At 53.3% G+C, this 9,988-nt stretch overlaps 2 protein-coding genes across 3 annotated transcripts in view; one reads left to right on the plus strand and one right to left on the minus strand.

Annotated features, from left to right (window-relative positions):
• Positions 1 to 8,218, minus strand: part of DENND2A (DENN domain containing 2A) — a 108,394-nt gene extending 100,176 nt beyond the window's left edge. The window contains exon 1 of the mRNA XM_014460822.2: positions 8,147 to 8,218. The gene's annotated coding sequence lies outside the window, so the exon portion shown is untranslated. The remainder of the gene's footprint in view (positions 1 to 8,146) is intronic.
• Positions 8,219 to 8,407: 189 nt separating this feature from the next.
• ADCK2 (aarF domain containing kinase 2) overlaps positions 8,408 to 9,988 on the plus strand; it is a 12,755-nt gene continuing 11,174 nt past the window's right edge. For both annotated transcript variants that reach the window (XM_006094709.3, XM_023758883.1), the window contains exon 1: positions 8,408 to 9,728. In XM_006094709.3, the coding sequence (XP_006094771.1) occupies positions 8,802 to 9,728 (927 nt within the window). In that variant the 5' untranslated portion in view covers positions 8,408 to 8,801. The remainder of the gene's footprint in view (positions 9,729 to 9,988) is intronic.

Raw genomic sequence — 9,988 nt, forward strand, 5'->3', positions numbered from 1 at the left:
AGCGCCGGGCACCAACGAGGTCACAAGCCCGGCGAGGAGGGAAGTCAGGAAAAACTTCCCAGAGGAGAAGGGACTTTATAGTCCTCGCTGCCGTCACTGGCGTAGGACAATCAAGGAGCACAAGTCGCAAGACTTAGGACTGCCAACTACGAGGTACACGTGCTCTGGGCATTTTATGCTGAGGACAACGGGTTCAAGTGGTTTTTTAAAAAAGTGTAAGCATTTAAATTGTTTTTGTTTGCTGACGTATATCATTCAGTAAGTTTTCACTTTCTTAAAAAAGACCAGAGCCCTAACTGGTTTGGTGATTTGTGGGTGTGGAGATGAAGGCTCCAGGCCCAGCTCTATACCAGAGGAAAGTCATTCATGTCTTTAGCTCAGGGCCCCTAGAAGGAGGGGCCGAAAGCCTAGAAGTGGAAAAGGGAGAAAGAGGTTTAGCTACTAACCCACAAAAGGGGTGTGTAGGAGAAAGAGGGGAAAGAAGAAAATAAAGGATTGCAGAACATGGGGAACGTTAGGCAGTTCCTACACACTAGGGCCTGAGATTTAAGGGACACATTCAGATATCAAAGTCACAGGGAAAAAGCTGTGTCTCCCTAGCGGAGGGTTTTGCTCATTCCATGAGATCTTTGAAGCTTTTCTAGGACGTGTTAGAGTTCCCTAAGCTCCTTCATTGCATACCCATTTTCAACTAAGCACAGTAAGTTTTAGAATACCAATTTACCAGGTTCAAGTGGTTTTTTAAAAAGTGTACGCATTTAAATTGTTTTTGTTTGCTGACGTATCATTCAGTAAGTTTTCACTTTCTTAAAAAAGACCGGAGTCCTAACTGGTTTGGCTCAGTGAATAGAGCATCGGCCTGCGTACTGAAGGGTCCCGGGTTCGATTCTGTTCAAGGGAACATGCCGGGGTTGGGCTTAATCCCCAGTGTGGGGTGTGCAGGAGGTGGCCAATCAATGATTCTCTCTCATCATTGATGTTTCTATCTCTCTCTCCCTTCCTCCCTGAAATCAATAAAAAATATATATTTTTAAAAAGTACTAAACACTTGGCTTCTTGAGGGTTAATTACTCCCATGGTCCTGGGTGTCAGGAGGCAAATCGGCAAAATGGGAAAAATGGCAGATGGAGAACAACTAAGCTGAGAGCCCAAGTGGCTGCCTCCCCGAACTCAGTGCACAAAACAGGCCGATCACCTTCAACTGTGGCTTCCGAATTGCCAGTCACATCTCAAGTGGACAGGCCAGAGAGGGGGCTAGGGAGGCCCTCGGTGGCAACTTCCAGGTGGCAGGTGGCTGTTCCTCATTTTTGAGTTCTGGATACTAGCTTGTTTTAGAAAAATATTCCTGCCTCAGTTCAGACTCTGATGAGTGATGCTGACGCCTGTGCTTTGCAAGTTTCCACCCTTGCCTCCTTGTTCCAGGCCCCAACCCCACCGTTCCTCAGGGCTCCCTGGGTCATCCGATGAGTATGTCACCGTGGCAGGCACCCACAATGACTCCCTTCCCTTCTTTCCTGTGTGGTCCTGCCCTGCTGGCTCCCTGGAGCTTTCCCAGCTGATGTAACCCCTGGTCTCCCACAAGGCTGGCTCTCTAACTCCCAAGGGAAGGGTAGCCCTCCAGGGTAGGGGCTGTGGGCTGTGCACTGGGGCCTGGAAGACCCTCTCAAACCAGGGTAGGAGGCAGTGCCTGGCCTCAAGTCAGGAAAGCTGTGAGTGGGAGGAGAGGGAAAGAGTTGATTGTTCTTTTTTTTGTTGTTGTTAATCCTCACGTGAGGATATTTTCCTCCATTAATTTTTAGAGAATAGAAGGGAAGACAGAGAGAGAAACATGGATGTGAGAGAGACACATTGATTGGTTGCCTCCCGCATGGAGGTGCCCCAGCCAGGGTCAGGGATTGAGCCTGCAGCCCAGGTACATGTCCTTGACTGGAATCGAACCCAAGACCCTTCAGTTTGTGGGCTGATGCTCTATCCCACTGAGCCAAAACCAACCTAAAGGCAATTGTTCTTTTTTATTTTTTAAAATATATTTTTACTGATTTCAGAGAGGAAGGGAGAGGGAGAAAGAGAAACATCAATGATGAGAGAGAATCACTGATTGGTTGCCTTCTGCATGCCCCATACTAGGGATTGAGCCTGCAACCCAGGCATGTGCCCTGACCAGGAATCGAATCATGACCTCCTGGTTCACAGGTCGATGCTCAACCACTGAGCCACGCCAGCCGGGCTAGGGCAATTGTTCTGGATCTTAAACCCTGCCTATTCCACCCAGCACAGCCATGGAGCTCTGCAGAACATCTCTCACCACTCCCCCCACCCCCACCCCCCTGCCCTCCTCTTCCTTCAGCGTCCTGCTGAGGAGCATGGGCTCACGGTCCGAAGGCCAAATCGGGTTCTAGAGCAGGTTGCTTCACCTCTACCCTCAGATTCTTCCTATAAGGTGTAAATATGTAATGGTTAGGACCTCCTCCCGTTGTGGGGGTTAAAGTAGATCAAGTAGCCCAACGTTCAGTGGATAGTGCGTTTGTCTGGGAACTGAAGGGTCCCGGGTTCAATTCTGGTCAAGGGCACATGCCCAAGTTGCGGGCTCGATCCCCACCAGGGGCCCTGTAGGAGGCAGCTGATCAGTGATTCTCTCTCTCCCTCTCCCTTCCTCTCTGAAATCAATAAAATATATTAAAAAAAAAAAATAAAGTAGATCAAGTAGAGGGTGTTGTCCCAGGCCTGGCCCCTAGTGGCGCTCTCCGTTAGCTTCTGCTTAATCTCATTTCTTTCCAGAAGCACAGAGTGCTCAGGGTTCGAGGCGGGAGCAGAGAGTTTTTCTTCTCCTCTATTAGAATTGAGCTTCCCTGCTCTGCCACCCCTTTTAGGTCCAGGGCCTCTTGGTTCCAGAACTTTACACATGTCATGTCGTTTAATCCCCCACACACATCTGAGCAATGAAATATTATCCCTACCATTTTATGGGTGGAAACCCAAGTTCCAAGAGGTTATGTACCTTATTTGAGGGCACACGGACTCAGGCCAGTCTGGCTGAAGCCAGGTTCTTTTGTTACACCAGGTTGCGTAAGCGCAATGGCTCTGCCCAGTGCCACCCACACCCCCTGGCTCGAGAGATTTCTGGATCAGCATTCAATCCTGGTCCTGGTCTTGCTGCCCCCTCTGGAAGGTGCAGACAGTGCAGTTCTTCGGGCATATCTGACCCTCTTCCCTAGAGACCAGGTACCTCCACTTAGGTCACTGTTTTCCATTCCTTCTTGGCCCCTTGCTAGCAATCTGCTTCTATCTCATTGCCACTTGCCTGCCAGTACGTAGTTGAAAGGCATACACACAGTAGATGATGGATGACAGGTTGGGTTATTTTATGATGATGATTTTATCTAGAAGCTGGCATGGGGCGCGAAATCATTTATCTATGCTTAGGCCCTTGACAGTTGGATGAGATAGACTAAGGAGGGAACTCATTTCAGCAGAGAAAAGTCACCTTGACATGCCCTTGGAAAAGACCCTCCTCATCCCTCCGACTGACGGTGGATCTGAGCCTGTGGAGCCATCTGGACAAACAGCAGAGCTCCGCTTGTCTTTCATGGGCATCCTACTCCTTCCCTCTATTGTTGTCATATTGCTAGTCCCATCCTTGGCCCGTTCTTGCCTCCGAGAGAGGCTGGACGTGAGTTCCTTCCCATCCCACACAACCCTGGCTGGCTCCCTCTGAGGAAACAAAACCAAGCCAAGCATCCCACACAAACCTCAAACCCAGCCTTGGTTTGTTCTTGGCCCCAATCAAATGTCATCCAGGAGCTGTGGGATAGAAGGGGAGGGAGAAGCTCAAGCCACCCAGGGGGAAAGGAGCGGGTCCCAGGGCTCCTTCATTCTCCTCCAGCTTTCAAGGGCCTATCTTTGGCTGTGATCACTGTCTAGCTTTAGAACAGAGGTATTAAAGGACCACGACTAGCGGAGCTGCCACCGCATGGTGGGGCAGAGCAGAGCAAGATGGGGCTTCACCTCCTGGCAGGGCATGCCCCTCAGGTAGGAGGGAGGGGACCTGCTGGGCCACATGCATTAGTGCAGGAGCAGCACCTGAACCTGGGTAGTGCTAAAACAACCCATCTAGAAAACCAGAAGGTGGGAACCAGAGGAGGAGAAATTCTCATGAGAAGTAGTAATGGAGACAATTCAACTAAAGAGGCAAAAGGAGAAAGGGAGAAGGTAGCCATAGGTCTACATGAGGAAGGGATGTGAAAATCATGGCAGCAAACCGGAAAGAGGCAGGCATGCCTGCGACAGCCTCTTCCCTTAGTGTCTTTCCCGGTATTGATTCTGGTATTTTCTGTGTATGTGCGTGCCCCAGAGCCAGAATTTTTATGTCCATGTCCAGGCATAAAATTAGGAGCTAATTGCAGACCAGGTGAACTAAGCAGGACCTGCAGTGGGGTCCATGTTTCTCAAACTTTGTATTGGCCTGATAATCCCCTTGGCTTATTCGGGGGTGGGGAATCGAATCTTCCCCATAGGATCCTAATGCAGGGCGGCCCGGGAGTCTGCAGTTTCACAAGCACCCCAGGTGTTTTGGGTGAAGGTGGCTCAAGTCCCCACTGGAGACACACTAGTGTAGAGCTTGTTCAAGGGGGCCAAAAGGGGGGAGGCTGAGGCAAGCGTATGCAAGGGTTGACATTCTGTTATGAAGAAAGTGGGTGTGCGAGTGGGGTGCTGAAAGGGTCTCAGCAGAGAGCTGTCCTCAACAAGGAGCCCAGAGGTTCTCACTAGGGACAACTTTGCTCCCTGGGAGACATTTGATGATGTTTGAAGAAATTTAAAGTCACAATTGGGGGGGGGGGGGGGAGGGCACGGTTCTGGCATCCAGTGGGTAGAAGCAGAGATGCTGCTAAACATCCTACAATGTACAGGACAGTTTCTCTTCCCCCTTGTCCACATCCCTCAAACACAACAAAGAATTATCCTGCCCCAAATGTCAAAAGTGCAGACAGACAGAATCCCAGAGGCAGCCAATTTCCTACCCCCACCTCCTTCCCGCAGGTCTTGAACAAATACTTGCCCTGCATGGCACCTACTATGAACGTTGTTGCATGGTTAGATGCTAAAATCACCATCATTTGGGTCATTGACAAGGTAAGCACAGCCAGGTGGGCCTTTGCATCTTTCCCTGCCCATCCATTTCTTCTCAGCCAGGTCTGGGGACCCAGAGGAAGCTTTGGTTGCAAGTCACAAGTGAATGGCGCCACCCAGTGGTACTAGAGTTAACAACACCAGCAGGAACAGTTCCAAGAAAGGAAACTATTAACAATAATTAGCTGGCTTTTACTGTGGAGATTTTTATGGAGGAAAAACGAAGATCACCCAGATGAGAACAAACAGAGGCTATTTATTCAGATCTTTCTATAGCAAGTCACTTGTGTTTGGCAGAGACTCAAGTACAAGTAAAGACTCAAATGCCAGGGGGAAAGGTTTATTGGGGGCAGGGAGGGGGGGGGGTGTACCTAATTGCAGGTTAGTGGCACAGGGAAGGAAGCTGGAGACCGGTGGTAGTGTGTGATTGATTTGGCGAGGACATCTGGCTTTCTATGGCTGGGTCCTGAGTTGGAAGTGGGGGTGAACATTAGAGAAGCTGGCAGCAATCAGCCTAGTGATCCCCTCCATCCCACTCTCACCCCTAGGATGCCCTTATTTTAAAAAAATATATATATTTTATTGATTTTTTACAGCGAGGAAGGGAGAGTTAGAAACATCGATGAGAGAGGAACATCGATCAGCTGCCTCCTGCATACCCCCCACTAGGGATATGCCCGCAACCAAGGCACATGCCCCTGACTGGAATCGAACCCAGGACCCTTCAGTCCGCAAGCCGACGCTCTATCCACCGAGCCAAACCGGTCAGGGCAGGATGCCCTTATTTTAAGTCTGACCTTCCAGAATGTATCCTCCAAATTTGTGAAAATATGTCTGTCATCTGAAGTAGGAAGAGAAACAAAACTACTTTTATTCATCTAGATAACACAAATAACATAGGGTAACATTTATTGACGCAGGGTGTGAAACATAGCATAGTTTGTGGTTAGAGGCTCCGAGAGGTAAGGTAACTTGTCCCCCAGAGGTAAGGTAAGGTACAGATCACACAGAGGGAGACTAAAACCAGGTTTATTTAGTTCCAAAATTTTGCTCTTAACTACTGTTGAATATGTTAATTACCAGAACCATAAATGTAAATCTAGAGGATTTGAAAAGCTTTAGTCAGACTCACTTCCCCCATTAGCTTAAGGAGAAACAGAGGCCCAGAGACTTGCCCGGGGTCACATCGCTACCTCCTAATTAGCAGGCTAGAACCCAGGGCCCCTGGTTTCAAATAGAGTCCTCAATAAGCCCTTTGGTGAATCAGAGGTATACAAGCATATCCTCACACACCTTTGGAATGGAGTGGGTAAATAAATCAATTGGCGGTTGGGAAGAGGATAATGAAAGGCTGGTCATACTTGAAACCAGAGGTGGTAGGGATGACTCCTGTCTTGTAAACTGCAAAGAGGTCTGCAGCATCTTGTGGAAATGGGAGATGGATTATTAACAACACAGGAGTAGCCAAAGCCACTTCTCATTCCTGTCTGTATCAGCAGCCCAGGTCCCTACATTTTGGGGCACCCCTTGGGGCTGCAGTCACACTTCCAGCAGGGGAAACCACACTTGGGCATGGGCTGTGTCTCTTTTTCTCTTCCCTGGGCTCCTTCCACGTGTGAAGCCCACAGATGAACCTGGGCAGACTTGCAGATAAAGGATTGTATGTGGCTGTGGTATCCAGGGCAGGTGGCCTCAAGTCCACCCCCCCACCCCCCTACCCCCCCCACACACACACAGAGCGGAGGACCTCTGGCCTGCCTGGCTGTGTTGGCTTATTTCCAAACTCTGTTTCTCTCCCCCTTGCTCTCTAGAACCATCTGACCTTCCTTTGGTTCTTCAAGGTTAAAACAAACAACTCCCCCTCCCTTGCCAACACACACACAAACCCTCACACCCTAACTCCTTCGTATTTTGGGGCTTTAGGGCATCTTCCTTTGTGTCTGAACACCTTCCCAACTCCCTTCCTCTCCAAAGTAGCCACATCCTATTGGTTCCCATTCTTTCAGGGCTCTTGCCACACTTTGTTCCCCTGTGTGGTAACCCTCATAAGTCCTTGTGTAAGGGCAGGATGTGTGTCTCCACTCCCCAGCCCAGCAGGGTATCTACCTCCATACATATTACTGAGCCTTGGTAAACCTTAGATTCAGCTTAAGAAATACTTATGGGGCTCAATAGTATTAGTTGAAAGACTGAACATGGCCTTTCGGAAGCCATTCCCCAAGGTCCAAACACATTGCCCAAATTGATGCAGCCTGGCCCCGCTCCCCCCCTCTGAAAACCCTACCTGTCTTGACAACCGGCTTGCAATTCATGGCCTACTTCAGGGTTCCCACGCTTTGTAGGGAGAGCTACAAAGATGTCAGTGGAAAGGGGGAGCGTGGAGCGCGCGTTTGCGTTTGGTGCTATACCTGGAACCCAGGACCCGAGGGCAAGGTGTGCCTCAGCGGTGTCCGTACCGCGTCCGCTTTAAGGGGCCGTGCCAGCGCCGGCGGGCGGGGCGCTCCCGGAAAACGCGGGCCGCGCGGCCTCTGCGCCCGGTCGCCGGCCCGATCCCCGGCCTCCAACACTCCCTCCCGGCTCTCGGCGCCCGATCCCCGGCCCTCCGCACCGGATCCCCGGCCTCCAACACTCCCTCCCGGCTCTCGGCGCCGGATCCTCGGCCCTCCGCACCCGATCCCCGGCTTTCAACACTCCCTCCCGGGTCTCGGCGCCCGATCCCCGGCCTCCCGCACCATCTCCCGGCTCTCGGCGCCCGATCCCCGGCTTTCAGCACTCCCTCCCGGCTCTCGGCGCCCGATCCCCGGCCTCCCGCACTCCCTCCCGGGTCTCGGCGCCCGATCCCCGGCCTCCCGCACCACCTCCCGGCTCTCGGCGCCCGATCCCCGGCCTTCCGCACCATCTCCCGGCTCTCGGAGCCCGATCCCCGGCCCTCCGCACCATCTCCCGGCTCTCGGAGCCCGATCCCCGGCCCTCCGCACCACCTCCCGGCTCTCGGCGCAGGATCCTCGGTCTTACGCACCCCCGCTTCGCTCTCGGCGCTCCGATCCCGCCTTTGGCGCTCCGACCCCCTACGGGCCTCTGAGCTCCGACCCTCGGCTGCACCTTCAACCCCGACCCGGCTCCACCCCCACCCAGCCCCTCCGCATTCCGGCTCTGGGCGGGTGCCCCGCCACGCCGGCGATCTCGTGCGGGCCCTGGCTCGCAGGGTGACTCTGCGGCCGCCGGCTCTGTCTTCCCCTTCGCGGCCACCTTGCGCGGGTCGCGTCCCGCCCTGGGCCTGGCCCCTCCGGTTCTCACAGCGGGCCGAGTTCTGAAAGCCCCGTAGGCGCAGCCCCGCCCGAGCATAGGCCCCCAGCAGCCTCTCGCCTCGGGCCCAGGGCAGGTGCTCGGAGGGAGGGAGCAGGGCGTGGAGCCGGGTGGGACAGATGCGCCGTCCCCACCTGCGGCTAAGGCCCGGAGCGCTGGGCGGCCTCAGGGGTGGTGCGGGCCAGCCCCGGCCGGATTAGGAGCAGGGCTGGGTTTAGACTGCACATGAGCTTCGTGGGATCTGGCGGCTGCCCCACATTTCAGTGGAGTGCTCAGCTGTGGTCCTGACTCCTGTCAGCCTGGTGCACATAGGTAGGTGCCCTTTACGTGGAGGGCAGGCAGCCCCTGCGGTGGAACTCCCGGAGAGGATGGTGACTCCCTGGCGCTTCTCTGTCCGGGTCTGCTTGTCACACCTCCGGGGTTTTGAGCTCAGAAAGGAACTCAGTCTTTTAAGACCCTCTGGACGAAATTCCAGACTATGTTGGCTTCTGCTTGGCACTTTGCCCAAATTCGTCTCAGTCTGTGGGGACATCGGTGACGGGTTCCCTGAGCCCTTGTGTCAGCGAAGGGCCAGCTGGGGTGAACTGGCTGAAAATGGGCCCCTGGAAAGAGTCCCCCACGAGGGGCGGCTCGGCTGCCTCCTTCTGTACCTCCGGATTGGGCTCCGGGCTGGGGCTCTCTTGGTGAAATTCTTCCCCCTCCTTCTACTGTACCCCCTCACCTACCTGGCTCCCAGCATCTCCAGCCTCTGGCTCCACCTGCTTCTGAAAGCCACCGAGACCTCAGGCCCAACGTATATCAAACTGGGCCAGTGGGCCAGCACCCGGCGAGACCTTTTCTCAGAGGCTTTCTGTGCCCAGTTCTCCAAGCTGCATGTCCGGGTGACCCCACACCCTTGGATCCACACTGAGCACATCCTGCAGCAGGCCTTTGGGGAGGACTGGGGGAAGGTCCTGTGCTTTGAGAAGCAGGAACCTGTGGGCTCAGGCTGCGTGGCCCAAGTGTACAAAGCACGTGCCAATCCTGCCTTCCTGGAGAATGACAGCATCCAGAGACTTGCCAAGGCCTCCAGGCTGCGACCTTGTTCAGAAGCCGGGGCCCGTGGGGGGCTGGGAGAGCTCTTTGGACACCTGGAGAAGGAGTGGGGATCTCAAGGAAGTCTTGCTGACCAGTCGTTTCTAGAAAGGCTGCTTCTCCCTCAAGCTGACCTGGTTGGATCAGACGCAGTTGTGTCTCAGGCTTCGGCACCTGCCCACCTACCTGAACCACATCACCTCATCCCGGTGGCAGTGAAAGTAAGTGCTCTTATGTCTTCAGCAGGCCCTTCCCATCTCTAAAATCTCACCAACCCCAGGGAGCTGTCCTAGATCAGGAACCCCTCTTTTGCCAATCACCCCACATTGCCTTGCATTGACTTCCATTAGCTTGGCTATTATCTGAGTGTGTATGATGTGCAAACTGTTTTGTTTCTTGGCTTTGAGGGAGAGGTGGTGGTGTGATAGTCTCATAAAAGAAAAATGAAGTGAGTTCAGAGTTCGCTGCCTCTGCAGGTGGA

This window comes from Myotis lucifugus, unplaced genomic scaffold (genome assembly GCF_000147115.1).
Source record: "Myotis lucifugus unplaced genomic scaffold, Myoluc2.0 scaffold_141, whole genome shotgun sequence".
Classification (NCBI taxonomy): Eukaryota; Metazoa; Chordata; class Mammalia; order Chiroptera; family Vespertilionidae; genus Myotis; species Myotis lucifugus.